General features: G+C 41.0%; 1 protein-coding gene across 2 annotated transcripts in view; it reads right to left on the minus strand.

Annotated features, from left to right (window-relative positions):
• Positions 1 to 15,389, minus strand: part of LOC102414570 (desmocollin-3) — a 53,444-nt gene extending 38,055 nt beyond the window's left edge. For both annotated transcript variants that reach the window (XM_006080220.4, XM_025273215.3), the window contains exons 1-4: positions 15,119 to 15,389; positions 7,351 to 7,435; positions 5,288 to 5,487; positions 3,791 to 3,910 (exon numbers count right to left, since the gene is read on the minus strand). In XM_006080220.4, coding sequence (XP_006080282.4) covers positions 3,791 to 3,910; positions 5,288 to 5,487; positions 7,351 to 7,435; positions 15,119 to 15,187 — 474 coding nt within the window. In that variant the 5' untranslated portion in view covers positions 15,188 to 15,389. The remainder of the gene's footprint in view (positions 1 to 3,790; positions 3,911 to 5,287; positions 5,488 to 7,350; positions 7,436 to 15,118) is intronic.
• Between the last annotated feature and the right edge of the window lie 11,916 nt (positions 15,390 to 27,305).

Consider the following 27,305-nt stretch of genomic DNA (forward strand, 5'->3'; position numbering starts at 1 on the left):
CCAGAGCTATGTCTGGAGTGTTCAAGGAAGGCATTGTGTTTGGAGTAGAGAGGACTAAGGGAAAAGAAAGTCGTAGATGACGATGAATGCAGTAACAGGGCAATGGCTTATAAGAGATTCCAAGGATGTTGGCTTCTTCTTGGAGTCAGACTGAGAGCCATTGGAGAATTTAAATAATAGTAATATCCAATTTCTGGAGTTCTGGTAGCTCAGTGGTAAAGAATCCCCTGCCAATGCAGGAGATGTGAGTTCCATCCCTGGGTCAGGAAGATTCCCTGGAGAAGAAAATGGCAACCCACTCCAGTATTCTTGCCTGGGAAATCTCATCTCATGGGCAGAGAAAGCTGCAAGGTGACAGTCCATGGCATCTCACAGAGTCGGACATGACTAAGCGACTAAACAACAATATCCAATTTATATTTTATTTTTTTATTTTATTTTATTTAACTTTACAATATTGTATTGGTTTTGTCACCAATTTATATTTTAATTCTTGCTGTTCTGTTAAGATTAGACTTGGGTGAGAAGTAAGGGAAGAAACAGGAAGGCCATTTAAAAGTTACTGCTTAAAAAAAAGTTACTGTAAGAATTCAGGAGAGAGAATTGTTTGTTAGACTAGCATGGCAGCAGCAGCAGTTGTGAAAAGCAGTTAGATTCTGGATCGAATTTGACGATGCAGCCAACAGGATTTGACAATGGATTGGCTGTGTGGTGTGAAGACTGAAGTCAGGGATGTCACTAAGTCAGAGGAAGCTAGTATTCCCCGATGTCTATTCTGCCCATCTTCCTTAATGTTAGAACTTACAGCTGAACATAAGATGGTCCAGAAGAAAGATTTTTCTATCTCCCTTGCAATTAGGTATGATCATGCAAAAAGGGATCAATGGGATTTAGCAAAAAAAAAAATAATATTGGGCTAGCCAAAAATGTTTGTTAGGGTTTTCCGTAACATCTCATGGAAAACCTCAAATGAACTTTTGGCCAACCCAACACAGGTGAGATTCAGACTGTGCTCTAGAAAAGTGGAGGTGTGTGTTCCGTCATTTGGACACAAGGATGAGCCATCTTGAACCTGAGAAGATGGCCAAGCTTAAAAAGGAAGAAGCCTGGGTCCCCGGCAATTTCTCAAATTAGAATCTCTGTACTGGATCACACTTTGACATGAAATGACTAAATCTCTGTCATACTTTATCCCCTATAATTTAAGATTGTAGTAAAACACAGCTAGATTCTTATCCTATAATAATAAAGGAATTACAATTTTAATTGTAAAGAATGGTTGGATATGGTAAATAGGGGCTCAACATCTATTTCATCTGGAGAAGGATATGGCAACCCACTCCAGTATTCTTGCCTGGAAAATCCCATGGACAGAGGAGCCTACCTGGCTACAGTCCATGGGTCGCACAGAGTGGGACACAACTGAAGCGACTTGGCACAAACGCAGCAAATTCCTATTGATTCCTTAAAGAGAAGTATGCTCTCCACAATAAAACCTTACCAAACAGACTCTTCTGTGGTAACAACTGAAAGGATGGAGCCGCCATTGAGATGGGAGGACATTTTTTATAAGAAAATCCAAATGTTTGATTTTTATATGCAAGGTTTGATGTGTCTACTTAACTTCCAGGTGGATATCTTAATTAGGCATTTTGGGCTAGAGATAATGAAGTTTTAAGTTTCCAGTGTATAAAAAGTACTTAAAGCAATGAAGCTGGATGAGATCACCAAGAACATGAATATAAATAAACACAAGACAAGGTTCATAGATGAGCTCTCCAAAGTTTAAGACTGAGGGGTTGGGCTGGTGGGGAATAGGGGGAAGTGGGAGTGAGGATGAACCAGCAAGATATACTAAGAAGGAGTGGCCAGCGAAGAAGGTGGAAAACTGGGTGAATGTTGTCCTGGATGAAGAAAAGGAGAGGTCGGCTAAGTCAAATGGACACACACATCAGGGAAATGAGGACTGAGAGGTGGTGACCAGTTTAACAGTACTAAGGCCGTATTTACCTCTCATCAGTACAACTTTGGTAATCAGAAATCAATTTCTTAATAGGCCTCATCAGTGCTTAAAGTACAATTACCTAAAAGAAGAAACAAAGGGACAGCACTGGGTAGAATTTCCCATAAGTGAGAAAGACACGGGAAGCATAGTTAAAATCGTAAATAAGTAGGACCCAGGGGGGCACCATTAGCATTAAACATTGACCGGAGTAATGGAAATTTAAAGGAAAAACACAAGCTCCATGCCATAGCTCGGCCTCAGTCATTATTTTCATTGCATACTTATTATTTTCATTTATGAAAAGTAAATCTGACCCTGCTTTAAAAAGACTTGTTTTTCGGAAGAAGTTAAACTACCCAGCAGAGCACAAATGGCCCATTCCATTTGGACCCTATCTGTCTTTCTGCCCTGTCTCCCTGTTCCACTCCCATCATATACAAGAAGACTAAGCTCTTGAGAGCTCCTATGAGGAACCATGCTTGGTTTCACCTCTGTCCCTCTTTCTCCTTCTGCAACAATTTACCTGCATGACACTCTCCCATCCTTCAGCACTGAGCTTAGTTGCCTCCCCCTCTAAGTCTTCTTTTTGTTTTTTACCACCTGTCATCTCAGGACATGGTACTCACCCCATGAATTCTCCAATCCATTCCCATCTCAGCGCTTATCACTTAATGTTACAATCATTTGCCTACTTCTATCTTCCTCACTAGATTAATAAACTACATGAGAGCAAGTTTTAGTCACTCAGTCATATACAACTCTTTGCGACCCCATGAACTGTAGCCCTCCAGGCTCCTCTGTCCATGGGATTCTCCACGCAAGGATACTGGAGTAGGTAGCCATTCCCTTCTCCAAGGGATCTCCCTGACCCATGGATCAAACCCACGTCTCCTACACTGCAGACTGATTCTTTACTGTCTGAGCCACCAGGGAAGGTCATGAGGGCAAAGGCCATGCCATGCTAAGTCACTTCAGTTGTGTCCAATTCTGTGTGACCCTATGGACTGTAGCCCACCAGGCTCCTCTGTCCATGGGATTCTCCAGGCAAGAATACTAGAATGGGTTGTCAAGCCCTTCTCCAAGGGATCTTCCCAACCCAAGGATCAAACCCATATCTCTTAACTCTCCTGCATTGGCAGGCAGTTTCTTTACTTCTAGCACCACCTGGGAAGCCCAAATGACTAAATGTATTTCTAGCTTAAGTACTTAGAGCAGTTCTTTCAACAGGACAGAATAGGTGCTCAATAGCCAGCTGCTAAATGAATGAATTAACTAATAAAGATCATTTAATGGAATGGCTATAGGGGAGAAGGCAATGGCACCCCACTCCAGTACTCTTGCCTGGAAAATCCCATGGACGGAGGAGCCTGGTAGGCTGCAGTCCATGGGGTCGCGAAGAGTCGGACACGACTGAGCGACTTCACTTTCCCTTTTCACTTTCCTGCATTGGAGAAGGAAATGGCAACCCACTCCAGTGTTCTTGCCTGGAGAATCCCAGGGACGGGGGAGCCTGGTGGGCTGCCGTCTATGGGGTCGCACAGAGTCGGACACGACTGAAGCGACTTAGCAGCAGCAGCAGCAATGGCTATAGAGTCTGTACTATATTATAATTATTAGTTTTTAGCAATGTTCTAGTTTTTCTCATTATTAATTTTTTAGTGATTTTACTCTTCATGAATATCTTCAAATCTGTTGATTTTTAAATGTTTAAAGAATTATTAAAACCTGAACAAAACAGACTCTTGGAACTAAAGCAATCCCAGTCAGAAGGAATGGAAAACCTACCTGTTGAAGGAACAAGGGGAAAGGTCCCAGGGAATTCTCCTGCATCGAGCAGGGAATAGGCGCCCATCTCCTTTTGGAACGCCTGAGAACAGTTTCTTTAGTGTGTCTTTTCCTCAATACCTGAATCGAGAGAAAGACAAATAACAATTTTAAACAAAAAGCATCACAGCCTACTTCATTGTAAAACAGTAGATGGACCAGTCTCCAGTATGTCAATGCTGAACCTAAAGACCAGATAATACGGTCTTCTCTGAATTAGGTTAAAAAAATGTAACCAGACTTTAAAGACTTCATGAACCAAAGAATTTCACTTTGTATACATTTCTATATTAATCCTGACCAAACTTTCAGATTAGGAAAATCATCACTGTACTTTCAGTTCTTTCTGTTCTGTCCCAAAATGAAACAAAGAATACATCCTCTTTCTAACAAGCTATAGACAGCTCTTGTTCTTTCTGCTAAAACCTCATACTCCCAGGTGAACCAGAGTGAGATCATGCATTTTCTTCATTGCCTGAACACTCTAACTCCACTGTCCAATAAGGAAGCCACAAGCCACATGTGACCATTTAAGTTAATTAGAATTAAGTAAAACATATATTCCATCCTTCAGTTACACTAGTCACATGATAATTGTCAGGAGTCATTAATTAATTAATGTTGGGTGACCATATCACACAGTGCAGATTATAGAACATTCCCATCATTGTTGAAAGTTCTATTGGAGTTTTTAGTGATTTCCATTTCATTTCATGGTATAGTAAGGAAGATGTGGTATTTCCTGAGAATTACTTAATGATACATTAAGCAATTATTAAAGTGCTAAGCAGAAATTTATTCATTTAAGTGACTTTTTCATTAATATAATACACTTCACACTGATTAGTTGTAATTCACTACGGCCTTCCTCTTGATGTAGAATCTAGAACTACAGTGAATAATCACTGGTTGATGGCTAATACGGTTCAGACACATACATACTACAGGATCTCCATCCTATTTTAACATCAGAATGACTGTGGCACTTGAAATCAGCCCCTTATTCACTGGGAACTACTGCATTTGATTTAAAATGCACCTATTGACTCTGGGTGAGGGGTAACTGAGCAGTAGTAACAGAGGTAACAAAAGGGATTGACTCATGTCCTTAAGCAACTGTGGATAGATTGTTTACACTAATAAAAAATTACCAATGCTACAACAGAGGGATTACCACACTGACACAGGCAGGCAAAAGCAAGTAGACTTTGGAGGTGGAAGAAGCCTTCACAGAGAGGTGCCATTAGATCTAATAAAGCCAGATCCAAAGTCAATGTCTAACCAATGTCGAGAGGGGAAGAGGAGGGAGAAAAGAAGACAGGGAGGAAGGAAAAGCAAACAGAAAGGGGAAAAAGAAGAGGAAAATAAATCTTATTTATCCTTTTCTTTGCAATTTTTAATGAGAGCATTTAAATGAGAAGAAAAACACGCCTGAAAGTATCAATGGACTTTGAATACCTTCTTCTGATATTCCAGGAGCACAAGAATCTCTTTCTGTGTCTGTTTCTTTGTGTCAGAGAGCCGTATGGTGAAAGATCTTTTCTCATCAGGCAACACAACAGCGTGGGCTGTGTATACTGATCCATCTTCTAGAACTCTGAAATCAGGATCACTGGACTGGATGTGGTCTACAGATCCAAGGCACTCTTTCAAATTAACTGCAAGTAAGAATTTTCAAAAGTAAGAAACACATGCAAAAAAGGGGGGAAAAATGTTCTAATAATGTATACAATCTTCTTCAAAACCCTGAAGTGGAATGAAATGAACCAATCAGTCTGCATTTAGCAAATATCTTAGCCAGCCTCTTTACATGTATTTTTTAAAAGTGATCATTCTTCTTCTATTAAAAATGATAATTCTGGATTGCAAATTTGTTTAAAAAAGGTACTTAAAACTTTTATATTCTTCTAAAAGGCTTATGAAAATGATCTTCCTATTGAAGACAGATGCATGTTGCAATCAGGACAAAGCTGAACTACACACCCACACACACACACACACCTGGATAAACAAACAGAAGAGTTTTTCTTAACAATATAGTAAGTCTTCTAAAATACACCTGTCTTCAGCCAGAAATTATACACATGAACCCAAAGAGTGACAGAGTATATGAGTTTGGCAAATAGTCAAATAAGAAAAATCTTTAAATTCTTCTTGCCCCACCCCAACCTCACTAACTCCCCTGGGGACCACAGTTCTCTTTGCGTTGCTGTTCCTTTCTTTCTGGGGCTTCCTATTGCAATTCTGAAATTCTTCTTTCGCTGGGAATCTTCCCAAGTGCAAAGTTATAAAATACAAGTCTCATACCAGTGTTTCAATATTATATCTAAAAGTGTCAAATGCATCCCATTCTTCCACTTATCTGCCTTTACAGAAACCAAACTGATAGCCTAATACCCACCTAAGTAATATCCTCTCAAAGAATTCATATGTTACCCATGTGTAGTGTTTTTACTTTAATTCAAATCTGTCACAGAGGGAAACGTTAAGTCAAAAAAAAAAAAAAAAGAAAACTAAACATCTTTAAAAGTGATGATATATTTCCCTTCTGTTCACATTTTTACCAGAGTGATAACCTCTGGTCCATTTCCCTAGAAAAACATCCCCAACCTTTCTTTACATCCTTGCTTTTCTTCCTTCCCAGGAATGGGACACTTTTTGAAAAAGTAAATTTGGTATCTCTGGGACAAGCTGTATCTCTCAACAAAATCATGATATTTTCCTCCAATATTTCCTGTACCATGGAGAAATTCCATTTGAACAGAGCTGCCTGGGTGTTGGGAAAGTTTGAGGTTCCCCAACTTCTCATTGGGCAAATGACTGATTAAACCCAATTTTGAAAGGAACAGCATACCGTGTGATATATCCCACTGCAGCCATAGCATTGATAAAAATTCTGCTCCGACTCTCTGAGCTCCTTACCTATGTCTCTCAAATGCTTGGAATCCTGGAGTAATGATAGGGCTACATTCTACATATAATTATTTACATAATTTTTACCGTTAAAACATAAATGACCACAAAAGCATGGATTAGAACATTTGCCTTAGAATCGATGACAGAATTCTATAGAGTTATAAAGAACAGAACATATATTTTAACATATCTTGAATTATATCTAATTATATATACGTTCGGAGAAGGCAATGGCACCCAACTCCAGCACTCTTGCCTGGAAAATCCCATGGATGGAGGAGCCTGGTGGGCCACAGTCCATGGGGTCACTAAGAGTCGGACATGACTGAGCGACTTCCCTTTCACTTTTCACTTTCATGCATTGGAGAAGGAAATGGCAACCCACTCCAGTGTTCTTGCCTAGAAAATCCCAGGGACAGGGGAGCCTGGTGGGCTGCAGTCTATGGGGTCGCACAGAGTCGGACACAACTGAAGCGACTTAGCAGCAGCAGCAGCAGCATATATATATTCAGGCTAATTCCAAAAGCAAGCATTGGATAATATGCTCTTTCCAGCATAAGTAAATTACATTTCTGTTTTAAAAACATTGTTTTGAAAGTGCTCACCTCTGCCAATCATTTTGCCTGCCTCTAGTTTGGAAGGTATATTAAATATCTCCTTTTTGCAGGCTTCACAAGCAAAACTGAAGACCTAAGGGAAAAAATGGTCACATTAATACAGTATAGAATAGAGAACAAAGTTTTAGATATGCAAAATAAATAAGTCCTAGAGATCCACTGTATAGCATAGTGCCTACAGTTAACAATACTGTATTGTATACTAAAAGTTTTGCTAAGAGGATAAAACCTAAGTGTTCTTACCGAAATAAAACAATAACAATAAGTGAAGAAGGCAAGAGAAAACTTGGAGGTAATGGATATGCTTATGGCATAGAGCCTGATGATCTTGCAGCTACATACTTATCACCAAGCTCATCAAGTGGTGTGCTTTGATATGCATGGCTTTTTCTGTGTCCATTTCACCTCAGTAAAGTAGGGGTTTTTTTTTTAAAGAATTAAGAACAAAGCATATGATCATCTCAATAGGTGCAAGCAATTGACAAAATCCAACACTGATTTACAATTAAAATTTTCCAACAAACTAGGAATAGAAGAGAAGTTGCTCAACATGATAAAGAGCATCTAAGAAAAACATCATGATTAACAGAGAAAGACTGAATGCTTTCCTCTGACAGAAGGAACAAGACAATGATGCCTGCTCTCACCACTTCTATTCAACCTTGTACTGGCGCTTCTAGCTTCTAGCCAGGGCAGTTACACACACACACACACACACACACACACACACACCCAATAAAAGGCATCCAGATTGGGAAAGAAGAAGCAAAATAGTTTCTATTTTCAAATAATATGATTTGTATTACACATAGAAAATCCTAAGGAATCCACTAAATGACTATCAAAAATAATAAATGGTTTCAGCAAGGTTGCAGAATACAAGGTTAACATACAAAAACTGATTGCATTCCTGTCCACTAGCAATGAAAAGAATCTGAAACCGAAAGCAAGCAAAGAATTTCATTTACAATGGAAAACCCATCTTCATAGGTCAAAACACATATTCCCAAAAGTCATCTGGCAGATTCAAGGCACTCCCTATCAAAATCCCAAATAGTTTTTTGTTTTTTTTTTTTTTTTGCAGAAATTGAAAATCAATCCTTGAGAAAATGCAGGGCACTGAAAGACCCAAATTAACTTGAAAAAGAACAAAGTTGAAAATTTTCCCAATTTCAAAACTTACTACAAAAATACAATAATCAAAGCAGAGCGGTACTAGCATAAGGATAAACATATAGATGAATGGAATAGAACTGAAATTCCATAAACAGGCCTTTATGTTGTAAAAAATACATTATTGGTCTGGTTTGCTTTTATTTATTTTAATATTTAAAATACATGATCATAAGAGAGATCAGACTTCTACTTTTTCTTCATACCATCTTAATAAAATGAGTTAGGGAGACTTCCAGTTTTTTTTCCTATTCTTTGAAGCAATTTATAAAAGGTAAAGGTTATCTGTTCCATATATTTATGGAAGAATTCACCTATCACACAGGTCTAGGCTTGATATGAGGGTGTGTGTAAGTGGAGACATTTGGCTTCTAATTCAGTGTCTTAGAAAGACACTTCAAAGTCTACTTAGAATTTGTACACCTCCTCAAATGTTGGCAATTTGTACCTTGTAGAAAATTGCCTATTTTGTCTCTTTTCAGATTAACTAGAATAATATATAAATATTATTATCTATTTTTTAAAACTTCTCTCCTCTCCATAAATGTGTCTGTTTTCATTCCTAATATTGTTTTACTATGCCTTTTCTATTTTTCTCTTGTGCAATTGTAGCAGGTTTGTCTGTACTTTCAAATAATAGTGTTTGGTTTTGTTAATCCTCTATATTGTTCATTTCATTTTTTTAAAAACTGTCCCTCTTAAGATATATTCTAACTACACTTGTATTTTAATAAAAAATAAAAGGAATGCTAGGGCACTTGCCTTAAAGTTATAGTTTACCTTAAAGTTACAAAGTCTTAGAAATAAAACATTACTATTATTTTCAAAGTTCCTATTTAACTCTCCCCAGTTGCATTTTCCTCCCTGATGGAGAGAACTCTCCAAATTCAAGTAAGCTCTAACGGATGATTTTTTTTTCTTGGTAAATCATTTACTTCCCCATTTCCACTTAATTGTATCCCATGTGTATGTACCCCTAAAGAAGACTGGTTCATTTTATCAATTTTAAGCTTTTACATATATATAGTCATATGCTAATTGTAAGCAACTTGATTTCTTTGCATGAATTATGTTGTGTAATTTATCCATGCTGAATATATAGCAGCAGGTCATTCATCTTTGTCTCTGTATAATAAACATCACTGAAATGATATACAATTAATTCAAGGTGAAAAGTATGCTATAAAGGAAAATGCTATTTTAATTCCTTTCGACGAGCCCTTTTAGCAAATGATATATTAACCACATCCAAGTACATACCATTTATAATATAGAATAGATAAAGTAGATGAGCAGACAGAAGTATCACCAACCAATACAGAAAGAGAATAGTTCCTTGAGGAGCAGAATACCGGCAAGGTTGGCAAAAATGGTGAAAAAAAATGAGTTCTGCCTGGCGTATATTAAATTTTATATTCCTGTGGGAAATCTAGTGGAAGCAGAATGGCTTCCCTGATGGCTCAGTGGTAAAGAATTCACCTTTAGTGCTGGAGACTCAGGAGATGCAGGTTCGATCCCTGGGTCAGGAAAATTCCCCCTAGAGGAAATGACAATCCACTCCAGTATTCTTGCCTAGAGAATCCCATGGACAGAGGAGCCTGGTGGGCTATAGCCCAAAGGATCACAAAGAGTCTGACATGACTGAGCACACACACACACACATGGGAAATCTAAGGAGAAAGGTCCAGAAGACAGCTGGATAGATAGACCTATACTTAAGGGCAGCTCAAGGCCAGATATACAAATTGGGGAGTCAGCAGTAGCTGGAGAGTGGTTGAAATTATGGCACAAATTGGATTTCTGGGGAGAGAGTGAGTGAAAGTTGCTCAGTCATGTCTGACTCTGCAACGCCATGGACTATACAGTCCATGGAATTCTCCAGGCCAGAATACTGGAGTGGTTAGCCTTTCCCTTCTCCAGGGTATCTTCCCAACCCAGGGATCAAACACAGGTCTCCTGCATTGCAGGCAGATTCTTTACCAACTGAGCCACAAGGGAAACCCAAGAATACTGGAGTGGGTAGCCTATCCCCTCTCCAGGGGATCTTCCCAACCCAGGAATCCAACTGGGGTTTCCTGTATTGCAGGCTGATTTTTTTTTACCATCTGAGCTATCAGGGATGCCCTAATATAAGGGATGGATATTGCAAAGGATGATATTCACATATAAATTTCAGTTATGCTAAGTTTCCTGAAATATAAAGTCCAGGTTTGATGCAGGATACAGGATGCTTAGGGCTGGTGCACTGGGATGACCCAGAGGGATGGTATGGGGAGGGAGGTGGGAGGGGGGTTCAGGATTGGGAACACGTGTACACCCGTGGCAGATTCATGTTGATATATGGCAAAACCAATATAACATTGTAAAGTAATTAGCCTCTAATTAAAATAAATAAAAATTAAAAAATAAAGAAAGAAAGAAATGTAATGCTATGTTAGTGAGACTTGGATATATTACTGAAAATAAAGTAGAAAAAAAAATAATAAAACCACCATTAGATGACAAACTTTTAAAGGTATTTTAAGAATAACTGGTGACTGCCCAATGAAAAATACAAGATACAAAAAAAAATTTGTTCATATTAATGAATTCTGGGTTGACTGAGTTATAAAAAGAATTCTTTTTAATGAGGAACCCTCTAGAACAACTTTAAATATCTAGTTGATAGAACCTGGAGTTGTAAGCAACTTTAAATTAAAATGTAACAAATTAAGTTTTTTAAAAAAAATGATAATATAAAGTATTGTCTATGCTAGTTTGGGAAAAACAAATTGCTTAGTTTCATTCCACAGTACTGTCCAAATTTAATTAATCGTATCATAGAAAGCTTATCATACAAATCATCAAATCCTCAAGGAACTGTCTAAGGCCAAGAGAGAATGAAAACTAACGGTGTACCTCCCAGTATTTCATTTTTATACTATTGCTCAATTTTAGAGTGAATGCACGAGGTACGCTTTCTAAAATGACACCATTCTCAACAGAGGAAAAAGAAGCCAAAGAATAAGAGTTTATAGAATATCTGAAAATAAAGGATATCTCCTTGAGCATAAAGATCACAGAATTTTCAATTCATTATTTCTCCTGTGGACACTGGCTGTCTCCAAGAGAGAAATCTTACCTTTCAAACTCTTACCACCTTGAATTGTTAAGATTTACCTTTATATATTCTCAATGCTTTGATGAGTCTACTAAATTTCTTTCTATCCAAACTCCATAAGATGGGACCCTAAATGGGAAGTATAATTAGCCACAGGTCACCAGAGATACCATATATGGCATAGCAACTATCACAGGGATTGCAAGAGGACCAAAAAATGTGCATGGCTTACACATATTTAGTGACTCAGAAAGTGCAGTAGAATATAGCTGTATCTCAGTATGAACACCAATAACAATAACCTTCTTTGAAGAAGGTAAATAAAGATGCACTGATATAAATAAATATAACTCTGACTTCCTAAGTACACAGTTTAGAAATAAGCTAGTTCTCCTCCTTTATTTGTCCTAAGCTTTTTTTTCCCACCAATGCAGAAGATAATAGAAAGTATTATACTCACTTTTATCTTAAAAAGGTGAATATGTCAACTGTTATCAAGAACAGCAATAACCAAAAAGTCTGGGAAAGGAGTCATATTATTCTCATTATTTAATGCTATAAATTCTGGGAAAAGACACAACACACATAGGTTGTCAACACAGGTTGCAGGTAGAATTCCACATACTTCAAGGGGGGAAGTATGTTATAAAAGAAAATGCTATTTTAATTCCTTTTGAAGAGCCCTTTTAGCAAATGATAGATTAACCATGTCCAAGTACATACCATTTATAATACAGAATAGAAAATGTAATTCCCAAAGTGGATTTGATATGGCAAACAATATTAAATACACATGTAAAAGGATCTCATTACTTATAATAGAGGACAAGACATCTGAGCAACTGAGCTAATGCAAATTAGTTTTCACCATTCCCATCAATTTGTGTTGCATTAAAAAGAAACATTTTAAGAGACACTCAGTTCTTTCAGTAGTAATAGGAAGATCTGACATGGTTCTTTTCTAAATTCTCCCTCTCCTTTCTTCCCTCCCCCCTCCCTTTCTTTGTATATGTGTAAGGAAACATGATTAGGATTTGCAGTTAATTGTAGCAGTTTAGGGCCTTCCATGGTGGCTCAGAAGGCAAAGAATCTATCTGCAATGCAGAGGACCTGGGTTCGATCCCTGGGTTGGGAAGATCCCCCGGAGAAGGGCAAGGCAACCCACTCCAGTATTCTTGCCTGGAGAATCCCCATGGACAGAGAAGCCTGGTGGGCTCCAGTTCCTGGGATCGAAGAGTCAGACACGACTGAGCCACTAAGCGCATTAAGTAGTGGTTTAGAGTACACACAAAGTATACTGAGGCTAGTAGGGTGGGACAGGGATGCAGATTCAGAAGAGAAAAGTGAAAAAGGGTAGATCCCACAAGCTATGGGGCGGTTGCATGGGAAAGTGAACACGTCAAAAGTTTCAGTTCGTGTGTTAAAGACCTGCTTTGAAGGGTTCTCACTTTAAACAAGGGATTGTCTTTGCGAGCGCCATTAAGGGTTCCATAAAATGAAAATTGCGTTTCCAAAATGCTATGCCCTTAAATATTAAACTGAAAAGTGGAAAGGTCTTAGGAGTCAAAGGAAATACAGACATAAGATGGTTAACAAGAATTCTCAGGACTTCCCTAGTGGTCCAGTGGTTAAGACTCCTCTTCCAATGCAGCCGGTGTGGGCTTCATCCCTGGTCAGGGGAGCCAAGATACCATTTAATCTAATCTTTAGGAAATTATCTTAAAAAATAATCCTAAACAAGAAAATCGTATACTAAAGCTGATGTTATCTGTATTTAGGTATACAGGCACCTTCTTGTCTTGCCACACCCCAACACCCGATCCACCACCCCCTGCCACCCAGACAGTTCCTCCAATTCCACGCCCTCCCCTCCAGCGAATACATGGGAAATCTTGGGAACTCGGCACCTCCACAGTTTCTTCTCTCTGTTTCCAAATTCCTTTCTCAGAGAAACCACAGAACACTAAATTCATGCTTTTAAACAGATTAGCTGGAAATGCTTTGAAATATATCAGAAAAGAACACACTCTGAGAGCAGTTCTCATGGGTAAAGTCATGTCATCAGCTCCTTTTTTTGGGAATAGCTGCCAGGCAGATCGACGTGCCCATTTATGCGATGCTTTGTCCATAAATATATCTTAGATCATAGCTACCAATCCTTTATTCATAACTCGATGATTCAAACAGAGGACAAAGCTTGCACCCACTCGCCCTGCTTGGGGGCAGAAGAGCACTAAGAATTCAACTAATCTGAGTCGACCGGCTCTCGAGCCAGGCTGGTCCCTCACCACCCGACCGCAAGCGCGAGGAAGGCGAGGGTCCTAGGCTCCTTTCCAGAGCACGCCTAGAACGCAGCTCAGCGAGATCACACCATCAGGGTTCCCCACTTTCTGCTTTGTGTCTCCCGAGTTCGAGAATCGTCCCAAACTTCCTCTCTGGGTGAATCTCATCTTGGGTCTCAGGTATCCCAAGCACAAAAGACCCCAGGCTGGGCTCTAGGCTTGTGCAATCCTCCTTGGACCCGGACAAAGTACCACCCAACCCCACACTCCTACTCCAACATTCCTCTCAGTCTGATTCTATATGCTCTGCCCCACCCCACCCCACTCCCCCATCACACCACCGAACCCCAACCTCCAACCCTAATTCAGCCGTCCACCCTCTGACGCCCCAGGTACACTCTGCCCCCGGCCGGGTGGCTCACGGGGGTGGACCACTCCAGTGAGCTACTGAATAGCCATCAAACGAGGCAAAACCTGGAAGCCGCTTTTCAGAGGTAACTCAATCCCGGGACCCAAGGACATCGCTCCAACCCCTTCACCCACCAATGTCCCCATCCCAAGGGACCCCGGAGTAACTCACTCCGTGTCCGATTCTTTGCAACAAACACCATGGACTGTAGCCCACAAGGCTCCTCTGTCCATGGAATTCTCCGGGCAAGAATGCTGGAGTGGGTTGCCATTGCCTTCTCCAGGGGATTTTCCCGACCCCGGGATAGATTCCCGGGTCTCCTGCATTGCAGGCAGATTCTTTATCCGTCTGAGCCACCAGTAACGCCCTGTAACTCACTCAGGGATCCTCAGAAACCTAACCAAACACTCTTCTTCCCTCTTTACCCAAACCCACCCCCACCACCATCACTAGGAGCCAAGAAAGGAGCGCGAACCCCAACCCGGGACCACTCGCGGCGGCGCAAAAGGGAGCTCAGCGAAGCCAGAGCCCAACCCCTGTTAAAACAATCGAATAAGTCCCAAATAAAAACCTCGGTCCGGGTGCGTCTCGCTAGGACGCTTTTCCTTTCCTCATCCCACCCAGCCCGAATTTGGCTCGTCAGTGCCCCGCAAGATTGAGCAGACGCGCGGACGTCCCCTTTCGGTCGTCTTCGCCCGCATCGGTCCCCCAGCAGGACCACAGCCCATCCACCATCACCCCCTGCTCCATCCCGACTCTGGGTAGGTCCCACCTCACCCGGGCTCCACTCACCACGAGGGTCAGGAGCAGCTGCCTGCAGAGGGCTCCGCGCAGGGAGCTCCGGAGCCGGGGCGCAGCCATCGGGGCGCGGGCCCGGGAGGGGAGGATGCGGACACCGGGCGGGATGCAGGAGACCAGAGGCCGCCGAGGTGTAGGGGCGCCGCGGGTGCGCTGCTCTCGGCTGCTCGTTAAGTCGCCCGGGCCTCTTTCAGGCTTGTCTTGCCAGAGAGCGTGTTCGCTCCTGAGACGAGATTGGACTCTGGAGACGCCGAGCCGCCCCTCCTTGTTATTTCTCAAGTTTTATCACCGCGAGAGCCGCCGGGGGAGCTGCCCGAGCCTGCCCCTCGGCTTCTCGGCGGCCTGGCGGGGTGCTCGCTCTCGGGAAAGCGGTCCAGGCCACCCCCTCTCTGCCTGCTCTCCCACGCCCCGCACCCCGCGGCTGCCCCGCCTTCCGCCCAGACTCCTGGGGCGTCCTCCTTGCAGACGCCGCTCGGCTCATTCCCACTGCAGAACCCCAAACCGCCTTCAGGGATCCCTGCCCCAACACGGGCGCTCCTGGGTGCCAGGAACACTGTTGTCACTGAACCGGCGAATCCTCCCTCCAGCTTCTGATCAAACGCTGAGCGAAGTCTCCTAGTTAATGCAAAATATATGTATTCTTCCCAAACTTGACTCCCTCGATAGGATAAAGGACGGAGGAGAAATTATCGCCAGTGGCACGAATAATCTGACACTGGTTACATCAGAAATTGAAAGCAAATAAAGGAAATGCTGACATCTCACCATTTTCACGCACCCCAAATGTGAGGGATTAAGCTCAGAGCTTTCATGTACTGCCGATGGTGTGGCCTTATTTGAACCTTGTAAGAAAGAATTTGTTCTTCTTATATGAAACTATTGATTTGAGGAATTACCTGGTAATTGTACTAAGATGCAGTTTGTCGATTGGTGGTCAAAGAAAAATTCACCACACAAAAGCTTCTAGTCTAAAATGAGGCTTCCAGATTCAATATCATTTAACAAACGGTTCATCAGGGCCAAGAGTTGCACAGGCACTGGAGGAAAGGCAACAACCCAGATCCCGCCCAAAGCAATGCAAAGTCTAGAAGGGATTAAAGGTAATGATCATTGCCCAGTATGCTAAACCTTTTAATAAAGAGGTAGCTTATAACATTAGAGTATGCATGCCAAGTCGCTTCAGTCATGTCCAATTCTTTGCAACCCTATGGACTGTAGTCTGCCAAACTTCTCAACCCATGGAATTCTCCAGGCAAGAATACTGGAGTGGGTAGCCATTCCCTTCTCCTTTCTTGGGGATCTTCCCAACCCAGGGGTTGAACTGAGTCTCATGTCTCCTGCATTGGCAATCAAGTTCTTTACCACTAACACCACCTGAGAAGCACCCTAACATTAGGGCACATTCCTTTATTTCTCTCTAGACTGAGTATTATGTTCTCTAAGCCTCTACCTACTAGACTCAGGATGAACTCCCTCTTGGATATGTGTTGTTGCTTCTCAAAGTCTGTACACAAATTCCAAGGTCAGGATTCTCAGGCAGTGCAGATTATTCAGAGAAGGCACTGTGACCTTCATTCACCCCATGGTCACCCCCAATAGGCTATTTGTCTAAGTCGTGGGTTTTCCTAAAGTCCTGGGCTTTCCTGAACTACTAGGCCTAAGCTCTCAGGATGCAGACACTAAGCTCAGTTTCCTAGTCCTGTCTCTGAGGCATCCAAGGCTCCCATGCACTCAACAGAGACTTTGTCTCACCTCTGGAGGCCTCTGTATGGAGGAGCTCTTCCAGTCTCAGAGAAAGTTCTCCACACTTCACTCCAACTATTTTCATCTCCCATCCTCCAGACCTTCACCCTGACCATGACCTCAAGAGCGAGCCTCTCAAAGTGTTTTCTGGCCTCAGATAGACTTTAAAACATAAGCCTGGACCATAGCTCTCATCAGAAAGGAAATCTGCTAGCCCCTTGATTTTTAACCCTCAGCCTCCAGGGCTGAATAATGCTTGAGATAAGAACCAACAGAGAAAAGGGGAAGGGTAGGAGCATGTTTGGGGTTAAGGCTGTATAAATAACCCTAGCGGAACTCTGGAGAATCTTGTGAGGGCTTCCCACATCAAGGAAACAGAAAGAAGTTTCTTCAGAACCATGGATGGAAGAACTCCTGAGCTGGGAATTAGGTTAGAAAGATAGTCTCCTAACAAACCAGGCTGAGGAGTTGAATTTCATCCTGGATGAGATGGAGAGCCAGCCACTCAGTCTGTAAAATGATCACTTTGGGTGAGTTAAATGGGCTCACTAACTTCATTAATGAACCTCTTTCTGCCATTATATGGGTTTTCCTTGTTCAGTTGCTAAGTCATGTCCAACTCTGTAACCCCATGGACCGTAGCGCCCCAGGCTTCCTTGTCCTTCACTATCTCCTGCAGTTTGCTCAAACTCATGTCCATTGAGTCAGTGATGCCACCCAACCATCTCATCCTCTTACCTACTTCTCCTCCTGCCCTCAATCTTTCCCAGCATCAGTCTTTCAGTACTTCCAGCTTTGTCCACTAGAGTCTGACCTGATTCCTACTCTCTTCTATGTGACTAAAACCACAAGATAACTATCATATACTGTATAATTAAGCCGATTGTTAAACCTACTGATTATATGACAGCTACTCTGAGCTTCCACGGCTAGCTTCTACAAAATAAATGTTCTAGGGATTTATCCTAGAAATGCTCAAAGAAAGCATATGGGTGATATTTTCTATTTGTATTATAAAATTCTAGGTGCAATATGAACACCAAATAATTTCTATATGGAGTATTAGTAACTATCTTGGAATTTCCTGTTTTGCTAAGGCATATATCTGTCCATCATGTGTATATTAGCCTAGTCCCAATAAAAAGCAATGCATTTTTATAATTTAGAAGTGAGTCTTCATGGACAGTTATGATTATAACATAACTATGACTTGAAGATAAATTGAAACTGCTTTTATTTTTCCTATGAAAATTATAATTGTAAATGAGATTATTGAAAATGTATTTAAAATATGAGCTTTGGTTTGAGTATGGTTAGAATCAGATGCCTTCTATAACAGCATTAATTTAAAATCATCATGAGACATTGCAAACCATAAAAAGTTATTCTGAAATATCTTTATTGCAATACTCTACCCCAAATTGCAAAGTCAGTTGGAAGTCACTACTAAAAGAATAATGTGCAAAAAATGGAAAAGAAATATTAGTTTTCCTTGTTATCTTCTTAATTTGAGGAGTGAGAGCAATAATTAAATAGATCAAAAATGGAAGGTGAGCTTATGCTAACGTATAAAATGTCAGAGATCTAGGTGAACTGTCAAATTTTTCAGTAGAAAGCAAATTTAAGATCATTAGGAAGAGTTCTCCATAGCTAAGAGAACTCTCTAGCCACAGAAAGGATAATGACCCTAGGAGCTGGGAGCTGACACCTGGCCCACTGAGAAGGCTGCCTTGCACAACTCCATGCCCACAGGTGCTGGTTTCTCACACCCACTCTTCTCAGTGGTTTAAATAGGCGTGACACCCCAAATGTGGATCTCCTCACATATCCCTGTAAAACACGACCAGAACAACTGTATGATAGTTGGCACAAATTTGCTGGTAAGGGAAGAAATATTTATGAAAAGCAGACAATACAACTGAGTGAAAGTTTCACACTGAATAGTTCTGCTAGTGCCACAAATGAGCTCTGCCCTGAAACATTAGCTCTGAGGCATTTGTAGAATATTGTTTAGGATAAATAGTCCCCGTGATAAACAGTATCCAAACAAATTGCTTATTGGAGCAACAATGAGGAATACTGAACAAATATGTTTTCAAATGCCAGGAGCCTTCCCAGACTTTATTTTTAGAAATTAGCTCCCCAGGATTATCTCCCCTTAATGTGAGCTTCCCACGTGGTTCAGTGGTAAAGAACCCATCTGCTAGTATAGGACACACTGGAGACGTGGGTTCGATCCCTGTGTTGGAAAGATCCTCTGGAGGAGGGCATGGCAACCCACTCCAGTATTCTTGCCTGGAGAATCCCATGGACGGAGGAGCCTGGCAGGCTATGGTCCATGGGGTTGGAAAGAGTCGGACATGACTGAGCACACAGGAATGCACCCCTTAATGTGTACACTTGCTGTTTTGGAAAAGCTCCTCCCTGGTGCTTGGGAGCTGGACAGTAGGATTCTCTCATCCTTGCTGCCCCTTTCCTCCAAGAGTAATTAACTCTGTTACTGCCATGCCAACCTCCAGGAGAGGACTCTGCTTTCCTGTTACCACATTTCCCTAAGTGTGACTGAAGTTCCTCAGCTAAATTCCCAGAGCATCACTAAGAAGAGCTTGATTTGGGCGGTCTTTTAAAAAGACTACTGGAGACAGTTGAAGTCAAGAGTAAGCTATAATATTTCACTGCTGCTCAGGACATGAGCCATCCCAGGGTCTTCGTCTGCCTCCCTCCCCTCCCGTCTTCCCCAAGGCAAGCCACCCATCCAAGCTCTCCTTTCACCCCTACGGAAATGCTCCAGGAAGCAATGAAAACCTCAAAACTAGACCACAATGAGCCCTGGCCTTCCAGGGAACAGCAGTTTACCCTTTCTCATCTTTCATGCTCGGTTCTTAATCTTGAGGATTAATCTCTACAGAGAGTGATTGACAGTAGGACTATCCATTTCTTCTCAGAGAAAACATTGCCCTCCACAGAGCTGTGGCCTTTTGCTCAAACTCTGCATCAAATATACACAGTTTGAGCATTGGTACATCTTTCAAATTCAGAAATATTCCATTTAAGCAACAACCTTGTCAGTAGTTCAATCCAGATAGGGTGTGCCAGGTTCAGAAATGCTCCCTTTCAGTCTCTCCTTACTTAAGAAATGATTCAAGCCACTGTGACAATGGTTTTACTCTTCCTCCAGGAAAATCTTCAGAGGCCTTGACCAACAGCCTGTCTTCTGCAAACAGGCCTTTCAAGGAGAGAGGAGGAGCGGTCTCCTGATGACTTCACACCAGGCTGGAAGGAATAGGAATTTCCACACAGACAGCAACTCCATTGTGTGAGTGATGACTTCTTACAGTAACTGGAGGAACCCAGTGTAACAAAGCCCTGTTACAGGGTGAACTTGGTTCCTCTCATCTTAGAACCTTCCCATAATCCTTTGCTTCATTCAGCGTGAAGATGTCCTCCCACTGGGTGAGGCTGTAGTTTCTCCTGTATGCTCTCATGATGCCAGGAGCTCACTGTGTGTGTGCTTCTGTTGTTCAGAGGGCGTTACTTGAGCTCCAAAGCTACAGGTGTGAACAGGCCACCTTCCAGATCCCATGTGTCATTCACCTGATTCATTGCCCCGTCAGCCTTCTTTCTTCCCAGAAGTTTAGGAGGACCATCCCTCAAAATCAGCTGGGGGAAGGGGCGGACCCTCAGCTCAGGAAGCTCACTCAGGAAGAAAGAAGCAGCTTTTCCCACCAATTTTCTATGGGCAGTCAATGATTTACTTCAGCAATTATTATTTATTGCTATTAATCATTTATTTTATTGATTATTCATTACCTACTCTTGAACGGCATTTACTCAAGATTTATTCTTCTTAATTTTTTCTTTCTCTTTTCAGTCTGCTCAGTTTCCCAAGCCCTTCTGTATCCAGATGAACAGTAGCTTTCACCAATTAGCTACTTAGTGTTCACTGAACAGGTTAAAGCCAAGGTTCTTTTCTTGCTTTGCTTTCAAGGATCATAATTGCATTTGCCTTTCAGTGTTATAATAAGCTACATATTTTCCTAATTGACAAGTTCTAGTTTTAACTTGCAGGGCTTCCCAGATGGCTTAGTGGTAAAGAATTTGACTGCCAAGCAGGAGACACAGGTTTGATCCTTGGGCCAGGAAGATCTCCTGGAGAAGGAAATGGCTACCCACTCCCATATTCTTGCCTGAGAAATCCCATGAACAGAGGAGCCCGGCAGGCTACAGTCCATGAGGTCAAAAAAGAGCTGAACACAACTTATTGACTAAACAACAATATTCCCAAGATATCTGACACTAATGTCACCCGATATCCACTTTTCCTTTTCATTCGGCACACTGGGAATAAGGTTTTCTCTCTCCAGAGAGATATTGAAAAGTGATAAGCACACACATGTTCTTAGGACATAATGTAAGATAAAGACATCTTATTTTCAGCCACATTCCTTTACCATAATATACAAAGTATTCCCTGAGAACAGATGGTCTGAGCCTTGCTCTGCTAGTCTCTCTCAGCAATAGTTTTCCAAACTTTTCTATTCAAAGAAGCAGGAGATCCTGTGTAATGGCAATTGGCCAGGAATATGCCAGGTTTTTTTTTTTTCCCCAAGTTTGTCCATGGCCCTCTAGCTTATTCTTCCCCTAATCCTTTCTTTTAATTTTGAACAAGTGGACGCAATGTTCTTTAGTTCACAGTAAACCTTTGTACTTGGCCATTGTTGAGGCAAAATCAAAGAGACCTTTTTGGCAACAACATAGTATTAGCAAAATAAAGAAATTCCCTCTAAAAATAACAGGGATCCAAGTCAGCCTGATCTGGGTACTCTAACCCCACCTATTTAGAGATTGTAACTGAAGTTTTAAATTGCCTGTTAACTTATTTGACATAATTGTCCTGGGGTAAGTAGGTATTAAGTCTCTAGCCTCTGCATCTTGTGATGTGTAAATTTTTAGAAAAGATTTTTCCTTTTACATCTGAATTACACAGGATAAAATTCATAGACGTTAAGCATTCACTTCGGTAAGTTTTGACAAATGTAAGTGTACAAGTTTTGACCAGGTATGCTGTGCCTAGTCACTCAGTCGTGTTGACTCTGCGACCCCAAGGACTATAGCCTGCCAGGCTCCTCTATCCATGGGGATTCTCCAAGGCAAGAAACTGGAGTGGGTTGCCATGCCCTCCTCTAGAGGATCTTCCCAAACCAGGGACAGAAACTTGACCATGTATATATGTATGTAAATGTGTTATTAATACCATCATTTATGAATAAAGCTGCTGTGAACATGTGTAAGTCCTTTTGTAGGCATAGAGTTTCATTTCTTTCCCGTATGTCCCCAGTAGTAGATTACCTAGGACAAAAGGCATCATGATGTTACTAAATTTGTACATGCCAAAAGTTGTGTACATGAACTTAAAAACAAATCCAGGGGAACCTCAAGTAGACTACCTTCAAATTTAGGAACATCATCACCAGGATCAGTAGTTTTTGCAGTGGCTTCTCTTGTTTCTGAGCACAGGCTCGCGAGTACAAGGATTTCAGCAGTGGCAGCACGTGGGCGCAGTATTGTGGCATGTGGGATCTTCTCCGACCAGGTATCAAACCCATGTCCCCTGCATTAGCAGGCAGATTCTTTACCGCTGGACCACTGCGGAAGTCGGGAATGTAGACGCTCTTGACTCACTCTGAAATATGATGACAGATAAAAAACCTAGGAAATGATGAGACTGATGTTGCAAGAATTCAGGTCTCTTGGTTTTCCTAAGATGCAAATTCCTAACCTCTTTTCATCTACAAGTAAATCATTTCCCCATTTTTTAGCCCTCTTTTTAGCACTTAAACACTCTATTTAATCAATACTTTACAAGAAAGACTCAGGTCTGCTTTTGTATACTTCATCAAGTTTTTTCATGGTGAGCATGGTGAAATATATTCTGGTTTCTGGTTCATTTATTACCTGGACTGTTGTTACCTATATTTTTTTATTCTTATTTTCAAAGTCTTTCCCTGGATTGCAGTCAATTATGGAAGAAATCTATATCAAGGAAGTATTTCCTCCACAGACTCATTTAGGTCCAGATGTTTCCTATCTTTGGTGAAATATTCATGGCTAGCAAGATTCTAATGGTTCCATTTTCCTATTTCAAGGCAAGAGTATTTATTCTAACTCTTGGGGCTTGGAGTTTTAAGTGATTTCCAGTTTTTTCAATTGATTAAGACTTTGCTTACAATTGACACAATTCTCACCATTTACTTAGATGCACGCAGCCATGGGGAAAAAGAAGAAAAAGATCAGGTATTGTTTTGGTATTCATTCCACTTAGACAACCAAAGCTATCATGTGAGGCTTTTTAACATCATAACACAGAACACACAGGACAAAGATCGGTGTTTCCATGGCCTTCACACTAAGTACTGCAAGGCAGTATCAGGATATAACTTTCAAATCTGTGGTTTCAAAAAAACCACAGGTCCCTTTGAGATACGTCTGCTCATTTCTACTTGGATGTTAGGGGTTTTGTTTTTTTGTTTAATATTTATGTGTTTATTTATTTATATTTGGCTACATTAAGTCTCAGTTGTGACGAGCAGGCTCAGCAGTTGTGGCATGTGGACTTAGTTGCCCTGTGGCATATGGGATCTTAACTCCCTGATGCCAGGGACCAAACTGGCATCCCATGCATTGGGAGGCTGATTCATAACCACTGAACCACCAGTAAAGTCCTTTTGGTTTGGGGTTTTTTTTTACATTTTGGGATTATTTTTCTTTTTTATTAATTATATTTATTTTTAATTGATTGATAATTGTTTTATGATATTGGCTTGATTTCTATCATACATCAACATGAATTAGCCATAGGTGTATATAGCCATAGATGTACAAAACCCTCCCCTTGGGTTTTGTATTTTAAAAAATCTCTTACTTTGGCTCATGGCTTGCCTACTTTTTTGCTTTTCCATTCCACATTTCCGAGTCTTAAGTGGGACAATAAAAATAGAAGTGTTCTCTAAGCACATGTAATTGACAGTGACGAAGGCATGCTTCCTGAAACCATAAGCTTTCTGCCACTCCTTTTTTAGGAAGACCAAACAGCCTTAATACCTAAGCTAGTTTAAATATCCTGGGAAATGGGTATTTTATACAGGTCATCTAGACAGATTCATGTATGGATGTGAGAGTTGGACTACGAAGAAAGCTGAGTGCTGAAGAATTGATGCTTTGAACTGCGGTGTGGGAGAAGACTCTTGAGAGTCCCTTGGACTGCAAGGAGATCCAACCAGTCCATTCTAAAGATCAGTCCTGGGTGTTCTTTGGAAGGAATGATGCTAAAGCTGAAACTCCAGTACTTTGGCCACCTCATTGGAAAAGACTCTGATTCTGGGAGGGATTGGGGGCAGGAGGAGAAGGGGATGACAGAGGATGAGATGGCTGGATGGCATCACCGACTCGATGGACATGAGTTTGAGTGAATTCCGGGAGATGGCGATGGACAGGGAGGCCTGGTGTGCTGCGATTCATGGGATCGCAAAGAGTCGGACATGACTGAGTGACTGAACTGAGACAGATTTACCGAGATGTGAGCTTGGAGATCTGAATGATAGAGGGGAGCAGTAATCTGGAAGAAAAGCATCCCAGTCTGAGAGAATATAGAGTGCAAAAACCCTGGATATCAAGAACAAGTTTGTCTGTTCCAAGAATACAGAGACACCAACAGGTGCTGGAGAGGAATGAAGTCTGCTAGCACATAACGTAGTAAAAAAGAAGCAAAAAAGGAAAAAAAAAACTCATAAGCCCTGTTAAAGAGTTTAGGTTTTATTTTAAATTTCATCTGCTCATAAAAATGTATAGAAACCTCTTGAAGGAAAAAAAAGGTATAGAAAGATTTTTGGGTAATGGTGCGAGAGGCAGCCATGGTCTGATTTATGCATTTTATAAATCAATTATGGCTGCTGTAAGAAACTAGTGATGAAATTTAGATTTGTGATATAACTGAAATTAGACTTTGTAGGAGTCATCAATAGATTGGAGATGGGATGTGAGAGAAAGAAAAGATTCAAAAGTGTCAGACAAGGGCTTTGGACTAAGCAGCAGTATGAACACAATGAATAAATGAATGAAGGAAATGGGACAGAATTTGGCTTAAGATACGAAGGGTTTTATTTGGATGTGTAAAGTTTGGACACATTTGGATGTGTAAAGTTTGGACGCATTTGGATGTGTAAAGTTTGGACGCATTTGGATGTGTAAAGTTTGAGGCAGGTACGTGGAGCTGTCAGCCTAAGCAATTTGAAATTGGGTTCTAAAATGTTCTGTGGGACTCAAAGTCTTCTGCAACAACATCATTCAGGTCTCTGTTATGTAGGTTTTTCTATGAAGGGGCACAGAAAAAAAATAAGGCAATAGCTGAAGAACAACTTGAGGTAAATAAGTTGTATTCACATGAAAGAAGCAAATTGCAGAGTGGTTAAGAACGTAGATTCTGGAGTCAGATTGCTTAGTCTGGTTCTATCACATCCTAGTACCACTACCCTGAGTAGTCATTTAACATTTCTGTCTCACTTTTCTCATCCATAAAATGGGAATAATAATAGTTCCTAATTTGAATGAGTGTAAAAATAATTAACATATGTAAAGTCTTTACAGTAGAGCACATAAAAACTACTATATCCATGCTAACCATTACTTCCATTAAGCATTTTTATTTACCATCCAGCAAAGAAAATGATTCAGGCCAGAACAGATTATAGATAATGCAGGAGCGGTTTGGGCTTCCCCCGTGACTCAACAGGTAAAGAATCTGCTTGCAATGCAGGAGACATAGAAGACTCAGGTTCTGTCCTTGGGTCAGGAAGATCCCCTGGAGGAGGAACTAGCAAGCCACTCCAGTATTCTTGCTGGGAAATCCCATGGATAGAGGAGCCTGGCAGGCTACAGTCTGTGGGGTCCCAAGGAGTCAGAAATGACTTAGCAACTAAGCACATACACACTGGAGAGGCTTAATTTCTTAAACAAAGATCTTGAGGAAGCAAAAGGGCATGGGAACCAGTGTATTATTGGAGAGGTTGATTTAAAGGGAAGGAGAGAAATTCAACCGTTATAAAGGATGGAGGTCAAATTACATGGTATAGTTGGAGTCTGGTAGAGTTGGTGGTGGAAAGATAAGGGAGTTCTCTTATGTTTTTATTTTGCCATTACAAGCAGATGCAAAGTTATCTGCCAAGTGAGGAAGGTCAGTTGAGACTTATGCAGAGACTAGGTGTAAAACAGCAAATTGACCAGACCAGTCTTTTGAATTTTGACTCTACTAAACAAGAAGTATTTTTAATGTTGTGAAAATGGTACACATTTCATACTTGTAATCTGGAACTTAAATTTCATGAACAATACCTACTATGCCCATGTGTAACACACAGTGACCATTTCTGTTCATCGCCTTCTAATTCATTAATAATGCAGGTGATCATTCTTCAGGTTAATTGGCTGTGTTCAACCAGTTGTCTGTGTCTCACTGTTTGAAAAACCCTGAACTTGGGTAACAGGGCAGAATTGTGAGAGTCAGCATGGTTAACTGTTTTTTTTCTTCTTGAGCCGTGTTCAAGTAAGATTCATGAAATAGTTGGCAAATGGGGTTTATCCAGTGATAGGGTTTTACTGAGTAATTACAGACGGAAAGGGAAAGTTGAGGTTATAATGGAACATAGTAATGAATAAGTAAACTGAAGTCGAGAAAGGAAGGAAATGGTGAGAACAAAAAAAGAACGAAAAAGTAGAAGGGTTTTGCAAGAGACTGAAAATTGCCAAAATGTTATTGGAAGAATTCCTAAAGGAATTCAGGCCCCAAAAAAGGCAAAAGAGAACTTAAGTAAATGAGTTTTAGGCACATATCCAGGCAACTATATAAATCAAAGCGTCAGTAGAGTTCTTGGATAGACTTGTGCATTTTGTCTGTTAAAGACATTTTATCAGGGACACTAACCAGCTTCATGTTATCCTGGAACCAACACCAGACTATTCCAACTACCCTTCCCAGTCCTTGACGTACATTCCCCCACACCACAGATACTGCAATGCAATCTCTTTGACTTGGAGGACGTTTGGAGATCAGTGATAAACCAAGACTGAATTACCACTTCACTTATTTAATTAACGGGATCATAGAAAATTATACCAAAGTGACTAGATATTTAATCTGGTCTAGTGTGTTAACCACTCAGACATGTTCGACTCTTTGCAAGCCCATGGACTGTAGCCTGCCAGTCTCCTTTGTCCATGGGATTTCCCAGGCAAGAATATTGGAGTGGGTAAGCCATTCCTTTCTCCAGAGGATCTTCCTGACCCAGGGATAGAACCCGGGTCTCCTGCATTGCAGGCAGATTCTTTAAAGCATCTGAGCTACCAAGGAAGTTAATCTAGTCTAACTTCTAATTTTACTGAGGAA

The sequence above is a fragment of the Bubalus bubalis genome, chromosome 22 (genome assembly GCF_019923935.1).
Source record: "Bubalus bubalis isolate 160015118507 breed Murrah chromosome 22, NDDB_SH_1, whole genome shotgun sequence".
NCBI classification, from domain to species: domain Eukaryota; kingdom Metazoa; phylum Chordata; class Mammalia; order Artiodactyla; family Bovidae; genus Bubalus; species Bubalus bubalis.